Source organism: Heloderma suspectum, chromosome 2 (assembly GCF_057233095.1).
Source record: "Heloderma suspectum isolate Gila_16-S chromosome 2, 16-S_ref, whole genome shotgun sequence".
Taxonomy (NCBI): Eukaryota; Metazoa; Chordata; class Lepidosauria; order Squamata; family Helodermatidae; genus Heloderma; species Heloderma suspectum.
Genome location: NC_139459.1, coordinates 372,572,167 through 372,589,100, shown reverse-complemented (window position 1 = coordinate 372,589,100; position 16,934 = coordinate 372,572,167). Strand labels below are relative to the sequence as shown.

General features: G+C 47.3%; 2 protein-coding genes across 2 annotated transcripts in view; both read left to right on the top strand.

The window, feature by feature from the left end:
- LOC146356127 (uncharacterized) overlaps positions 1–16,934 on the top strand; it is a 35,400-nt gene that overhangs the window by 10,579 nt on the left and 7,887 nt on the right. The gene's annotated exons all lie outside the window — the stretch shown is intronic.
- LOC146356128 (zinc finger and SCAN domain-containing protein 30-like) lies at positions 6,259–15,860 on the top strand. Its single transcript, XM_084831800.1, has 3 exons — positions 6,259–6,335; positions 11,139–12,020; positions 15,524–15,860. The coding sequence occupies exons 2-3, from the start codon at positions 11,295–11,297 to the stop codon at positions 15,689–15,691; spliced, it is 894 nt and encodes a 297-aa protein (XP_084687926.1). The 5' UTR covers positions 6,259–6,335; positions 11,139–11,294; the 3' UTR covers positions 15,692–15,860.

Below are 16,934 nucleotides of genomic sequence, written 5' to 3'. Positions count from 1 at the left end.
GAATGGGAAGCCTTTACAAGCATGTCTGAATAAGAACAACGGTGTAGCTAGCCTGGTCTGCCTTGGCAGGGAGTTCCAGAACCTGGGAGCAGCCACCGAGAAGGCCCTCTCTCATGTCCCCGTCAAATGGCAGGTCTGGATCTGGTCAGTGCTTGGAGGGGAGACCACCTGGGACCCACATGTGGCCACCTTGAGTTCCACAATGGAAGAAAGGTGGGATATAAATGTAATAAGTGCTTCTCCAGAGCATCTTAAAGCCTGGGCCGGCCCATAAGGGAGAAAGCTGCCTTTCAAAGAGCGTGATCCCAAGCTTTATAGGCCATAACCAGCTTTACATTGTTCCTGGAAACCAGTGGTGTAGCGGAGTCAGGGCTCACGGGATCAAAGTACCAGGATGTTTCTTATTACCAGGGACGCATCCAGTGGAGGCTGGTGGCTCCGATGCCAGTGGGGCATTGAAACTGCTCCAGGTTTCAGTCTGACCCAGTCAGAACTCTAAAGGAGCTATACAAGGTCACCTTGGATAGCTCCTTTAGAGTTCTGACTGAAACCCGGAGCAGATTTGCCGCCTCACTGACATCGGGGCCGCCAGCCTCCGCTGGCTGCAGGTGTCCTCTGCCACCCCGTCAGGCATCCCTGTTCTCGCTGAGCTGTAATCCTCAGAATAGCTGGGGGAGAAAGGATTTTCCCAGCAACAGTGTATGCCTGTGAGCTGTCCCTGTTGTATTGCAAAGCCTGTTGGGGTGGCTTGGTCTTGAATGGGCAGTTCAGACCCATGAGCTTTAGGAAAGACCTGCTCCAGGTGGAGATGAAAAGGGCTGGGACTGGCTTGTTGATACGGATCAACCCAGCTGCCTGCATTTCTGGACTCTCCTTGGGGGCCTGCCTAGGGGGACTGTTACGATGAATGCCTGCCCTCCAAAATTTACCACTACACCAGTCAGAAACAGCCCACTGGCCGGTGAAGCTGTTGTCATGACAGAGTCACGTACTCCCTGTAATCCGCTCTGGTTAATAGTTGGGCTTCCGCTTTCCAGACCAGCTGACATTTCCGCACATTTTTCAAAGGCAGCCCCACGTAGAACGTCTTGCGGTAGTCTAAACAGGATATAAATGAGGCATATGTCGTCATGGCCAGATCGGACAGCTCCATCCTGCACAGACGCACAACAGTCAACCTGAGAGATGGCCAACGCATGTGCCACAGGGACTTGGCGGCAGGCCATTTTCTAGGGTGATGCCTTCCCCTGACCTGCGCCTTCCTTGACAAAACGAAAGTTAGCTGACAAAGGTCATAAAGCAGCCCTCCCCAACCTGTTCCCATCCAGATCGTTTGGACTACAGTTCCCATAATCTCTAACCATTGGCCATGCTGGCTGGGGCAGATGGGAGTTGGAATCCAAAGCAGCTGATGAGCACCAGGCTGGGGAAAGGTGTCATAGAGTGTGGTTAACATTGTCTATTACTATAGAGCTCAGAGCATGCAAATTAAGGGAGAGAGGAGGTATTTGATTGGCCTATGACTGTTTATGTCACAGCAGCCCTTAACAGTGTATTCAGAGAGCTTTTACTTACCGCTGTTTCTAGCAGGGTGGATTGTTGTTCAGTCGTGTCCGACTCTTCGTGACCCCATGGACACCAGGCCTTCCTGTTCTCCGCTCTCTCCCGGAGCGTGCTCAAGTTCATATTCATTGCATCGGTGATGCTATCTAGCCATCTCATCCTCTGCCGTCCCCTTCTCCTTTTGCCTTCAAGCTTTCCCAGCATCAGGGTCTTTTCCAGGGAGTTTTCTCTTTGCATTAGGTGGCCAAAATATTTGAGCTTCAGCTTCAGTATCTGTTCTTCCAATGAGCACTCAGGGTTGATTTCCTTTAGGATTGACTGATTGGACCTCCTTGCAATCCAGGGGACTCGTAAGAGTCTTCTCCAGCACCACAGTTCGAAAGCATCAATTCTTCGGCGCTCAGCCTTCCTTATAGTCCAGCTCTCACAGTCATACATTGCTACTGGGAAAACCATAGCTTTGATTAGACGGACCTTTGTCGGCAAGGTGATGTCTCTGCTTCTTACTATGCTGTCTAAGTTTGCTATAGCTTTCCTCCCAAGGAGCAAGGGTCTTAATTTCATGGCTACAGTCACTGTCTGCGGTGATCTTTGAGCCCAAGAAAATAAAATCTGTCACTGCTTCCATTTCTTCCCCTTCCATATGCCAGGAAGTGATGGGGCCAGATGCCATGATCTTAGTTTTTTTTAATGTTGAGTTTCAAGCCAGCTTTTGCACTCTCCACTTTCACCCTCAACAAGAGGCTCTTTAGATCCTCTTCGCTTTCTGCCATTAGGGTGGTATCGTCTGCATATCTGAGGTTGTTGATAATTCTCCCGGCAATCTTAATTCCGACCTGTGATTCATCCAACCTGGCGTTTCTCATGATGTACTCTGCATGTAAGTTAAATAAGCAGGGAGACAGTATGCAGCCTTGTCGTATGCCTTTCCCAGTTTTGAAGGGGCAATGCTTTCCCAAGTAAAAGATCCCATGTTCCTCAAACACAATGTATTACTTCCCCATCCACACAACTATGTGATGGACTCCTTTCTGCACACATTGGTTGGCGTGGTTGAGGAGGAAGAGATGGACAGGTGTTCACAGACATCTGGACTGAGATTAACAAAATGCCCTTCGTTAGGAGGGTGTGTGTGTGTGTGTGTGTGTGTGTGTGTAAGAAAGAAAGCAGGCAGGCAGGCAGGCAGGCAGGCACAATCTGTTAACTGCAGGGACCCTGTGCACTCGTCATTGAGCTCATCCCCAACTTCTCTTATTATCCCCATTTTACAGATGGGAAAACCGAGGGTGGGGTCTCGTCTTTGCAATCTGCAAATCCTCTCACAACCACATCCATCCCCCACCCCCCGGCGTGATTCTCCTGCACGTCAGATCGATCCAGGCATTCTGCTTCTACCTGTTAAAAATTCCCAAGACAGCAGGAGACAGAGAAAGACTGAGGGCTTCACAGTCATTGGTTCAGCCAGTGGTGGGGTAACACTGGAGTTCTACGTGTTTCAGGTGTGGGGAGAAGGATAGGGGAAGAAAGGGGGGGTGGAAGGTGGTTGGGGACCAAATACAGGCATGGCTGCCAGATCGCTACACTGCGCATTGGAGGCAAGTTCGCCCTGGTCCCTGTGCAATGAAGAAGTGGGGCAGGATGCATTCCAGCAGACAAGACAACTTTACTTCTGGGTGATAACCTCCCTGGCTGTGCATCCTAAAGGAAGCTTTGCCAATTTCACTTGCAAGGAAATTAAATGGGCATAGAACTGTCCCTGTTCTAGTTTGAAAGATCAGTCAGTCAATCCTAAAGGAAATCAACCCTGACTGCTCATTGGAAGGACAGATACTGAAGCTGAAGCTCAAATATTTTGGCCACCTAATGCGAAGAGAAAACTCCCTGGAAAAGACCCTGATGCTGGGAAGGATTGAAGGCAAAAGGAGAAGGGGACGGCAGAGGATGAGATGGCTAGATAGCATCACCGATGCAATGAATATGGACTTGAGCACGCTCCGGGAGAGCGCGGAGGACAGGAAGGCCTGGCGTGCTGTGGTCCGTGGGGTCACGAAGAGTCAGACACGACTTAACGTCTGAACAACAACAACTGGAGCAGAGCATGAATAACCCCACCCCCACCCCGATTTCTAAAAAAAAGTAAAAATAAAAAATGCTCTGCTCAACAGACTGGCCACAGCATTCTGGACCAGCTGAAGATTTCAAACAGTTTTCAAAGGCAGCCCAATGTAGAGCGTAACACCATAAGAACATGAGCAGAGCCCTGCTGGATCAGACCAAGGGTCCATCTAGTCCAGAATTCAGTTCACACAGCTGCCAACCAGCTGTCGACTGCTTTACACTTGACAGTGCAAGCGCTGGTGTACAGCACTTTACAGTAGTCCAGTTACTTGGGGGGGGGGGGCAGGAGGGGCAAAGAGAGGAAATTGCCGTTCTGTAGTTATCACCACCGGTGTTGAACCGCTTTCAGCCCAAGGGCTGAATTCCATTGGGGGGGGGCATTCCAGGGGTGGGGGGGGACAAAGACAAAAGGGGTGGAGCTGGTGAGCAATTCAGAATGTGCTGCCAGAGGATGTAGCGATGGCCACCCATTCGGATGGCTTCAGAAGGGGGTTGGACAAATCCCTGGAGGAGAGGGCTATCAGTGGCTACTAGTCCTAGTGGCTATGTGCTCCCTCCAGTACCAGAGGCTATGCACCCTATGTACATCAGTTGCTGGGGAACATGGGCGGGAGGGTGCTGTTGCGCTCATGCCCTGCTTGTGGGTTCCTGGTCGATAGCTAGTTGGCCACTGTGTGAACAGAATGCTGGAGTATATGGGCCCTTGGTCTGATCCAGCAGGGTCTTTCTGATATTCTTATGAGCCAAAGTAGCAGTATATTTATCTGAAAGCTGTTCCTGCCAGTGGCTATGCCTCAGAAGAGGCATTTCAACCTTTGAGAATAGGCAAAACATTGCACAAAAGCCAGGACAACCCCAAACAATTGGTGGTTGTGATAAAGGGGAGAGGCAACGAAAGGGGGCGTGGCCATCTGGGGAACGACACCCCTGTTATAAGGGCACCTTAACTGCTGTTGACAACACTGAGCGCAAGCTGGACCAGGTCCCTGTGGCTGAACAAAATTTGTGCTCCGCCTCACCAGTGGCATCAAAAGTGCAAGAGCCCTTTGGGATAAGCCACAAGGAAGGGGCAAGATGGCAACCCTTAAATGGTCATAGATCAGCCTTCCCCCACCTGGTGCCCTCCAGATGTTTTGGGCTTCAACTCCCATCAGACCCAGCCAGCACGGCTAGTGGTGAAGCATGCTGGGAGTTGTAGTCCAAAACATCAGGAAGGCATCAGGTTGAATGCCCTCCCAATGTTTTAGACTACAACTCCCAGCATGCTTGAGGTTGAGGTGCCCCAGGTTGGGGAAGGCGGACATAGATCATCAGTCCCTCCATTTTCAATGTTCATACGGTGCGTGCCATTGCATATGTTAGCCAAAACAGGACCACCCATGCACAAGATGTAAGGGTCAGCAGGCTTGGGGAAACCCTCAGTTTTGCAGGAGAGTACAAAAATATAATACAGGTGTGTGTGGGGGGGAATCCTAAAGTGGGGGGGGGTCCCAAAACAGTCCAATGGGGATTGAGCTGGGGTGGAACATGAATATCACAACATAAGAAGAGCCCTTCTGGATCAGACCAGGGTCCATCTAGCCCAGCATTCTGTTCCCACAGTGGCCCACCAGCTGCCCCAATGGGAAACCCACAAGCAGGACAGGAGTGCAGCAGCACCCTCCCGACCATGTTCCCCAGCGGCTGGTGTACACTGGCATACGATACTGGAGGTAGCATAGAGCCATGAGGACTGGTAGCCATTGATAGCCTCCTCCTCCTGGAATTTGTCCAACCCCCTTTGAAAGCCATCTAAGTTGGTGCCATCACTACATCTTGTGGCAGCGAGTTCCACAGTTTAACTCTGCACTCTGCACAGAAGACGCCCTTCCTTTTGTCTGCCCTGAATCTCAAGAACAGCCAAGGGTCCATCCAGTCCAGTGTTCTGTTCCCACAGTGGCCCACCAGCTGCCCCAATGGGAAACCCACAAGCAGGACAGGAGTGCAGCAGCACCCTCCCGACCATGTTCCCCAGCAGCTGGTGTACACTGGCATACGATACTGGAGGTAGCATAGAGCCATGAGGACTAGTAGCCATTGATAGCCTCCTCCTCCTGGAATTTGTCCAACCCCCTTTGAAAGCCATCTAAGTTGGTGCCATCACTACGTCTTGTGGCAGCGAGTTCCACAGTTTAACTCTGCACAGAAGACGCCCTTCCTTTTGTCTGCCCTGAATCTCAAGAAGAGCCAAGGGTCCATCCAGTCCAGCGTTCTGTTCACACAGTGGCCGACCAGCTGCCTGCAGAAAGTGGAGCAGCTTGAATCCTGAACAGGGAGCAGCCCTCGCCGCAAGATTGTCCCACTTGTAATCTCGGCTTTCTGGAATGGCCTGCTGAATCTTCCAAGGGGAGGCGGAAGAAGAGCAGGGGGAAGACTCGCTGTTTTTTTCTGGCGAGGTCCCGGGAAGGGTTAAAGCGACTGAGGTTTTGGTTGCTAGAGAGACGAGGGAGGAACCTGAGAGCAAGGCGGGGAGGTGGGTAGCAAGTTCCTTCCTGTTGCTGGAGGGGAGGAGAAAGGGGTTAGTTTTATGGTTGTGGGGTCGGGGAGGGGGGCTTGCATGTTGGATCCAGCTCGCAGGGGCTGCATTGCATCCGTCCTGCAATCCCTTTGCAAAGGTGAGTTACTGATCTGGGGCTGGGGAGGGGGGGTGCAGGTGCAAAAACAGAGGACCCTTAATAAGACTAATGAACAAATCAAGGAGAAAAATTGCAAGAGGGAGGAGACTTGAGCCACTCCTCTCTGTCTGATCATGGTAATAATGATACATCATAATATATGTTGATTTATGCAATGCTCCGCCACCCACACACCTCTACTAAGGTTGCAGTCCGCTGACCACAAGGGGAGTTACTTCTTAGTAACCAGGCAGGGGATGGTGGGGTTAACAAAGCTATCCTGTGCATGTCTACTCAAACGTACGTCCCATTGAGTTCAGTGGGAGTTACTCCCAGGGAAGGGTGTACTGCAACCTTTTCCAACCTGGTGCCCTCCAGATTGATTGATTGATTGATTGCATTTCTATCCCGCCTTTTTTCCTCTTGCAAGGAACCCAAGGTGGCTTACATTCTTCTCCTCCTCCTCCATTTTATCCTCACAACAACAGCCCTGTGAGGTCGGTTGGGCTGAGAGTCTGTGACTAGCCCGAAGTCACCCAGTGAGTTTCCATGGCCAAGTGGGGACTTAGAACTCGGATCTCCGGGCTCCCAGTCCAACACTCTAGTCCCTCTCAGTTGTGGGGGACTTCAACTCCCATCAGCCCCGGCAGCATGGCCAGTGGTCAGGAATGTTGGGAGTTGTAGTCCAAAACATTTGGAGGGCACAAAGTTGGGAGAGGCTGGCATACACCTAAGGGTGCAACCCTATGCATGTTTAGACAGAAATAAGACTCTTATGAGTCCCCTGGACTGCAAGGAGGTCAAATCAGTCAATCCTAAAGGCAATCAACCCTGAGTGCTCATTGGAAGGACAGATACTGAAGCTGAAGCTCAAATATTTTGGCCACCTAATGCGAAGAGAAAACTCCCCGGAAAAGACCCTGATGCTGGGAAAGACTGAAGGCAAAAGGAGAAGGGGACGGCAGAGGATGAGATGGCTAAATAGCATCACCGATGCAATGAATATGGACTTGAGCACGCTCCGGGAGAGCGCGGAGGACAGGAAGGCCTGGCGTGCTATGGTCCATGGGGTCACGAAGAGGCGGACACGACTGAACAACAACAACAAAGTCCTACAGCTCCCAGCCAGCCATGGCTGGCTGGGGCTAGTGGGGAATGTAGGACTTATTTCTGTCTAAACATGCATAGGGTTGCGCTCTCAGTGTCCCATGCTCTCCCCATACATACTGGGACATAAGAGTGTGGGACTAGGAACTGGGGAGACTTGGGTTCAAATCCCCACTCGGCTCTAAAGCCCAGTCATTCTGACCTTGAGCCAGTCACTCTCCCTTAGCCTAACCTACCTCACCAGGTGGTTGTGAGGATAAAATCGGGGGGGGGGGGTGGAAAGAGCCACGTATGCCACCTTATTTCTTTGGAGAAAAGGTGGGGTATGAATGGAGCAAACAGATAAATGATCTCTGTCATTCATTATATCAGAGAGTTGGCATAGCATGCTGGCTAAAATGGCCTTCCCCAACCTCGGGGTGAGCAACCTCAGATGTTTTTGCCCAAAACTCCCATGATCCCTCACCATTGGCTATGCTAGCTACAGCTGATGGGTGTTGTAGGCCAAAACATCTGGAGGGGGCCCAACCTAGTGCCTTCCAGATGTGTTGGCCTACAATACCCATCATTCCCAGTCAGCATGGCCAATGGTGAGGGGTGCTGGGAGTTGTAGTCCAGTATATGTAGAGGGTGTCAGGTTGTGGATGGCTGGGCTCAGAGAATGAGCTGTGATCCAGGATGTAACTGATTCAAAGTCACCTCTACAAGAAACACATTAGGTAGGCTTAGGCATGTCACTCCATCCTCACAGCTGCAGTATGAGACTAAATAATACTGTTGTGCATTGTGCTGAGCGCCTGAACATGCTAGATAAATGCAAAGTTAATTAATCATCCTTCCAATGCAGCCTCTATATGGAAAACCAGGATTCAGGTGATTTCTGGATGGATGTTTTGGTTGCAGTGTGTTTTAGGATAGAAACGCCATTATTTATTTATTTATTTATTTATCATAATTATTTTTATGCCACCTTTCAGGATAGAAATCCTACCAAGGTGGCTTACAAGAAACATAAAAATAATGAAATCACAATAAACAATTTTAACAGTTTTAAAAAATCTTACTTTTAGTAAATCTATGCTGTTATAATGCTATTCTCAAAGGCAGTTTAAGGCCATGAAGAGGGAAATGGAGTCAGGAGTAAAACGGGGGGTCAAAAACATGTGTTTGTTTCACTTACAGGTCCTTGGGCTTTCTTATTACACCTGTAGTTCAATCCTATGCATGTTCAGTCCGAAATAAGTCCTGCAACTCCCAGCATTCCCCAGGCTGGCTGGGGAATGCTGGGAGTTGTAGGACTTTTTTTGGTCTAAACATGCATAGGATTGCGCCTTTAGAGATGCACAATTGCAGATTTTAAAAACTAGTGCAAGGATGAGATTAATTAAACAATTGAAATGCAAGCCTTAAAGGTAAAGGTGTCCCCAACCAGTCGTGTCCGACTCTAGGGTGCGGTGCTCATCCCCGTTTCTAAGCCGAAGAGCCAGCGCTGTCCGAAGACGCTTCCGTTGTCATGCCTTAATCAAACATAAATCAGAGGCAATAAAAAGTATAGCTTTAAAATTTATAAAATTTGTATACTATTTTTCCCCCACTAAGAAAGCCCAATTTAGCTAAGACACCCACCAACACCCCCAATACAGACAAGGTTCCTGGGTTGCTCCCATTTAAAAACAAAATGAAAAAACAGAAAGGTTCTTTTTGTCTGTTCAAGGCTTGGTGTTCTTTTGAAGAATACTTATAATTGTTTTTAATTATTCTGAGGGGAGGAGGGATGGCTCCTATTTCTGAAATAGAATCACATTTTAAGTTTTAACTCTGTATGTGTGGATAGGAGTGTTTGGGGGGGGGGGGTTGCTTTAAACCCTAAATGCAAATGTTTTGCAGTTCCCCTCAGAATTATTTCCCCTCAGAATAATTAAAAACAGTTATAAATATTCTTCCAAAGAATTCCAGCATCTAAACAAAGAAGTCTTCTGTTTAACAGAGGGGAACAAGATTATTCGGTGGGGGTGGTTTTGCAGTTGTTTTGTGCTTTGATTATTTTATGAATGATATCTTCACGTTTTAGGAAATGTGTTTGCATTCCCAAAGCGGCATAGAACAAATTGACAAGCAGTACATACATTACTTAAATAAAGTGGGGGGGGGGACTGGGTGCAGAGGGGGAATGGAATGGAATAGAGTATTCTGCAAAGGGCATGGCTGGCTGGAACCTTGAACGGTCAACATTGCAACACAGCTTCAGGTCCCCCTTGTCTTGCTCTGCTGACAAACCTCCCTATGTATATCACTCTGAGTAGGAAGGCTAGGATAAAAATTCATGTCAGTGTCTATTTTATTTATATACTGTCCTTCCATATTATGCTCATGGTGGTTTACAAAATTATGACGGTATAAAGAAATCAGAAACAATTGCTCTAGAGTATTCCAGTATATAGAATGCAACCATTCATAATAAGACAATACATGGGTGTCTCATTATTAGATAACAATCCATAAACTAAGTATTTTTTTAATTTGTTGTTGTTATTATTTTACTGAGTTGGATCCAGACTCTTTTCATACCCAGAGTAGACCCATTCAAATCAATGTGCAGAATCCAATGGGGCTTTTACACCCCTGCCGATCCCTTTCCACCATGCCATTTCTCTTCCAGAAGTGGTGGGTGCTGCCATCTCTGTTGCAAAAGTGGGACCCGCCGCTTACACCAGGGAGATTTAGTGCTTTCTAGGGGAAGCCCCGAAACGAGCAGAAACACTGGGTTTGGAAAGGAGGCAGGCTGGCAGAGCTCCATTACGTGAGCAGTGCCAACCTGCCTCCTTCAAGAAACGGGCATTTGTCCTCATTTCAGGAAGTCCCGGAAGCACTAAGTCGCCATTGTACAAGAGGTGGGCTGTAAGAGAATCGGTGGGGGTGTAAGTGTGCCGTTCTGCTTAACTCTGCCCAGTGGGAGTTAAGTTAATCTTAACTAACTTAGGTCCTATTGATTTCAGTGGGACTCCTCTAAGTATGACCAAGTCTGGATCCAACCCATTGTCAGTTGCCGCAGGAAACATACATTTATGTTGAAGGTGCAGGATAGAAATGATGTAAATAAATCAGACCAATACGATCGGTAAGACCCATCCCATAGCAAGTCACTTCATAATGACTAATTCCTAACAGCATTCTGAAATGTCTTAATGTTTGTGAGATCTTAATGTTTTTATAGTTAGGCACTATTTCTGCTTGGTAATAGCTTTAATAGTCTAATATTTGTAAGACTGATATAATTTTTTTATGTTCTTAATTAAAAAAAGTTAAAACTCAGAAACATCCAATAGAAATAACATTTTCCAGTGAGTAACAAAAAAGAAAGAAAAAGAACCCAACTACAATAAAATCAATAACCATTAACAAATCCAGAAGCCTAAAAATGTATAGTTAGGATTAAAATGAATAATTGGGAATACATTATATTATTATTACATTTTTATCCCACCCTTACTTCAATGAGATCAACATGATATTCATAGTTGTCTCCCCACTCCATTCCACCCTCATAACAACCCTGTGAGGTAGGTTAGACAGAGAGTGTGTGTGGCCCAAGGTCACCCAAAATCCTTACTTCATGGCTGAGCAATTATCTGAACCAGATGTCCTCCATAAATAAGTAAACACAATGGAAATAAATTACACCCTTGCGCCATGCAGATCCCCTCTGTGGCCAAAAGTGGAACTTGGCTGTGCCCTTCTCAGCCTCCACACCAGCTACGTTTGGCGACAAGAAACAGAAACGACGAGGGGTCAGAACTGAAGTGGAGACGTTGGAACTGGGCTAAAGGTGCCCCTTGATCTGGGGGAGAGAAAATGGCTTCAAAGGACGAGAAAAAGGAGGTGGCTGTCCCCTTGAGACTCCAAGAATATTTTCCAACCAGGGGACCAGGTGAGAAAATGGCGGAGCAGAGCCCGTTGGGACCCAGTGGGCAAGGAGATGTTTCTGGGGTAACCGGAATGAGTAACCACACAGCCCTGGTGAAAAACGAAGACATAATGGCATGTGAGAAAGATGCCATGGGAATGGGGGAAACATCTCCGTCAGGACCAGAGAACCCCCAGCTTCCAGACCCCCCGCGCTGGGAGGATATATTTCTGACCTCTGTGGAGCGGGCAATTAACACACAACCGGGCAAGTGGATGTCCCAGCTCATCCCAGGCCTCAAAGAAGAAGGACAAAGGTTTGAGGACAGAGAAACGGGAGACTTTGGGAAGGTGAAGGCAGCCATCTTGCGGGTTGATGCTATCAGCACAGAAGTCCAGCGGCAACACTTCCGCCGTTTTCTGTACAAGGAGGCCGATGGGCCCCGCGAGGCCTGCAGCCGGCTCTGGTTCCTTTGCCATCGGTGGCTGAAGCCGGAGAGGCACACCAAGGAGCAGATTCTGGAGCTGCTGATCCTAGAGCAGTTCTTGACTATCCTGCCGCTGGAGATCCAGAGCTGGGTCAAAGATGGCTGCCCAGAGACCTGCGCCCAGGCGGTGACTTTGGCAGAGGATTTCCTGCTGAAGCAGCGAGAGGCCGAGACACCAACACAGCAGGTGAGATTTTGGTACCTTTGTCATTCCATGGTGGGTGGGTGCTGGTGATAAGAATTCTCTGGAGGTATTTGAGCAGAAGCTGGATGGGCATCTGTCAGGGAGGCTGTCGGAGCAAGATTCCTACACTGATCGAGGGAGGTTGGATGACTCTAAAACGCTAACTCCAACTCTAAAATTCTATGATTCTGTGAAATTTTAGGGTCTCTCTTGGCTTATCAAAGACTGTATAAGGCAAGGCTGGGCAACGTGTGGCCCTCCAGATGTTGTTGGATTGCAATACCCATCAGCCCCAGCCAGCATATCCAGTGGTGAGAGAAGTTGTAGTCCAACAATATCTGGAAGGGCACAGATTGATCACCCCTGGTAAAAGGGTATCCATGGATGATTAAGAACATCAGAAGAGCCACGTTGGATCAGACCAAAGGTCAATCTAGTCCAGCATTCTGTTCACACAGTGGCCAGCCAGATGCCTGTGGGAAACCCACAAGGAGGACCTGAGGGCAACAGCACCGTCCTGCTCATGTTCGCCAGCAACTGATACACTGAGGCCTACTGCCCCCAATACTGTAGGTAACATATAGCCATCAGGACTGGTAGCCATCGAGAGCCTTCTCCTCCATGAATTTGTCTAATCCCCTTTTGAAGCCATCCAGGTTGGCGGCCATCACTACATCTTGCACTAGCAAATTCCGTACGTTATTTGCTGCGTGCTGAAGGACTTCCTCTTGTCTGCCCTGAATCTCCCTCTGTCCGGCTTCATGGGACCACTCCTTTGGGGTCTAGGATTCCCATGCACTTTCTTCACACCGTGTATAATTTTATACATCTCTATCCTGCCCCCACCGCCGCCATCTCTTTGGCTTTTTTTCTCAGCGCCTGTGTTGAGCGTGGAGGTCTGCAGCAGCCTTCGACTCGCCTTGGCTTAAACACAAGTAAAAGCGCTGGGCGCGATCAGGAACCCTGAGAAAGCAGGGTTCCTGGCTGCAAGGAGGTTTCTATTCGCATTCAGATGAACGCAACTAGGCTCCTGCTGCAGGACTATCCACTCAATGCAGGGAGATTTACGGTGGGGCCAGCATGTGTAAGTCTGTCCTCCTCATGTGTGTTGCTACTTGGCACAATGCCTGAATAGGACTAGTGACGGCACTGAAATCTGTTAACACGGTGATTTTCCTGGAGATCCAAGTTTCCTGCAGGAGCCAACCAGGTGCTTTTGGGAAGCTCACGGGCAGGACACAAAAACAACAGCCCCACTCCAGCTCTTACTCCCCAGCCAGTGGTATTCCTTCTTCTGAAACTGGAGGCTTCTGGCCTCCATCATAGCCAGTAGCTGTTGATAGGCCTTGTCAGGGTTCCCCTCATGACCTGGATCCCTTGAGCAACTCCTTAAGGATCTGTTGCCCCGTTAAGAGTCCCACCTTACTTCTTTCAAACTTCCCCATCCCAATAACTTGGGGTTTAGGCTGTAGACATGGGGGGATTGGCACTCCAGACACCTGGGTGTTAACCACAACAGTTTACTATTAAATTAAAAGCTAGCAAATCACAACTACAGGTATTTACAGAATAGAGCTGAGTGATACAAAAAGCATTAAGAGAAAATAAAGGTTGCAAAACACACATTCCTCAACCCTAGCTGCACTTAGACTTCTCCAGGCTGCTTCTTCCTGCTCTCTCTTCATGCTCTGGTCTTCCTCTCTCAATCTCTCCCGCTCACTGGCACTCTCTCCCTTTTTATTCCCTCCTTCCCCAAAATCGAAAGTGCTGTTTCAAACCTGGAGAAATGAAACCTAACTCAGGAAATGAAACTTAACCAGGGAAATGAAACTACTCTTCTCAGGGTTACCCCCTCCCAACAAAAAAACCCAGGCCTCTAGGCCTGACCCTTTTACCTTGCCTCTGTAGGCCTCAAACCTTCACAGACCTAAACACTGTCCAGTACAGCAACACGTCCTTCTCTTTAACCCTCATGGCCCTGCAAAATAACCATTAAATATCCTAGATACCACCCTGCTTCTTTGAACATAAGAAGGGTCCTGATGGATCAGACTAAAGGCCCATCTACTCTTGCATCCTGGTTCCCAGAGAAGCCAATCGGATGCCTCCGGGAAGCCCACATATGGGGCACTAAGACAACAAGCCTCATAATCAAAATCATAATAATTAAAATTCATTTTATTAATAGTAGCGTTCATTAATGTATTCTTAATAGTAGTATTTGTTAGTGATTTAGTAATAATTATAGTAAATCATTACTATGATTACTGTTAATAACAGAATAATATAATTTATGTAGCTACAAATTTTCTTTTCCTTTTTTTGTTTTGTTTTGTTGAAATTTCACAATAAAAATAAATTTAATAACAATAATGAATAATATAACATGACTTGGGACTGCAGTACCTGACAGAGCACCTTTCCTGGTATGAACCCACCCATACACTACAATCAGCGTCAGAGGCCCTCCCCCAAATACTTCCTCTGAGGGAAGTTCGGAGGATGGCAACAAGGGACAGGGCCTTCTCAGTGGTGGCCCCCTGACTGTGGAAGATTCTCCCCAGTGAGGTCTACCTGGCGCCCATATTGTCATCTTTCTGGCACGAGGTTGAAACTTCCTTCTATTCCCAGGCATTTGATTGCATATGATATTGTGAACCACTGAGAGATTTTATGATATTCAGCTGTCTATAAATGCCACAAATAAATAAATAAACATGATAACGCTTTTTAATGTTAGTTGTTTTATCAGGACTTGGCAGTTTTAATTGTTTTTAGCTGTTTTAAATTGTTTCAAGTCGTTGCATGTTTGAACCCCTGTTGTTAAACTTCTTGTTTCTTTTTTAGAGAAAGCTGAATCATGATCACTAATAATAATTGCAATAGGGTTGTTGGGCAGGATTAAGGATTTCCAAAACGAAAAAGCAGTGGGGTAGACAAAGAAGGTGTTTTATTCCAAAGTGGTTTACTGTTCCAACACCTTTCAGACCTCATGTAAGTCCTTCTTCAGGAAAATGTGTGTGTTCATGTGTATACATAGTTTATGTTATAAGGTTTAAACATGCCCATACATACTTAAGATATGCATATCCAACATGCTTGAAACAATAGCGTTATGTTAAAAATATTTTGAAAACAAAACTATAAATTTATAGTTCATATAAGCCTCATATATGCCTCATAGATCATTAATCCAGCAAAAGGAGTTTTCTCTGGCCAGTCAAGTGTGTAGTAGAAAAACTAAACTTCTACTTTGCCTTTCAGTGATCAGAGAAAAATCCTATTATATCTTCGCCAAGTTACCCATTTAGACATTTGTAATTTTAAAAAAACTATACCCCATTGCTTTTTGGTTTTGGAGATCTACTCTGGGGTTCCCGTTCTGTTGGATTCAGGGTTGAGGATAACCTAGTGTAGGTTCAGGACTGGAGTAGGATATTGGGCTTCCTGTCGTGTTCCCTATACCAGCCCTCCTTGAATGGGATTCTTTCTTCCTGCTGTTTCAGGAACCGGAATTGTTTGAGGAGGTCGGGGTGAGCTCCCCAAAGGCAGAAGGAGCTTCGTTGGACACCGACCAGCAGCCGCTGTGCCTGGAGGTTAAAGAGGAGGGCGCCGGGGGTGGTGGCACGTTAGGTGAAGTGTTGTGGTTTGTTTTAAATGTTTTTACCATTTAAAAGTTAATTGAAATGTGTTTGTTAATACTGGATTACAAAAACACAGATCCACAGATATCCGTCCCCTGTGGATATCCCCCATCCAGCGGCCCATACCCTGAGGCTCAAACTTAAATCTGGTTCACTCAACATAAGCCAGAGTACAGGTTGAGTGTAGCTTGTCGTTGAACTGCGGCTTGTTGTTTTATTGTGGGTTGTTGTGTTGTGTGAACCCAGCTATGCTAACAAACCGCGGTTAACAAACCACAGTTTGTTAGCACAGCTGGTTTCACACCACACAGCAACCCAAGATTCAGCAACAACCCACAGTTCAACGGCAAGCCACGCTCAACCTGTACTCCGGCTTGTTGTGTTGTGTGAACCCAGTCTAAAAGATTGGCCAACAGAAGGAGCTTCACTTCTCACCATACAGATTTTCTCCATTCTCAAAGAAGCTGCATTTGGTCTTAGTCCTTACGAGGAGGACTGGGTATTTAGTGGAGATCAAAAAACGGTGGCCACCTTGAATACATAACAGTGGTAATCAAACTCAGAGAATGCAACTAAGTCTCTCTAACCGTCGGCCAACTAATTACAGAACCAGCGGCCTTTTTGAGGATATCAGGAATGTATCCCTGTCTTAATTTGAGCTTCACAGGGCACCTTTTGAATGCCCCGGGTTTCGTGCTTTTGTCACTAAGGGCACAATTTTTGTTTCGTTTTTTCCAAGCCACTGGATCAGATAAAAGGGGCTGTAGCTCAGTGGTAAGAGGACCTGCTTTCTTTGCACACAGAAGGTCCCAGGTTCGATCCCCGGCATCTCTAGGTAGGGCTGGGAAAATGCCTGCCTGAAACTCGGGAGAGACGCTGCCGGTCAGTGTCAACAGCACATGGACCAAGGGGCTGACTCAGTATTGTAAAGGTAGGCCTGGCTAGGCCCTGTAAGTAGCTTGGTTCATGTGAAGTGTCTGATGGGATTGAGAGAATGTGTCTGACCATGAGAAGGTAATTGTAACTTGTTCGTAAGCAGGAAATTCCTATCCACCAAAGTAACTCATCCCTAAAGATGAGAAGGCCGCTGTGCTGATAAGACTGTTGCTAAGCTAAATTAGTTCTTGAGCATGCACGGTGTATTTTCTTTGTTCTCCAACTTTCAGTCTGCATAAATGCATCCTGTTTTCTTTTCTTTTAGGGAGGCACAGTTTCGTCTGTCTCTCCCACGGCCGTGATGTGCTTTAATACGTTTCTGACTGTTCAGCCTAAC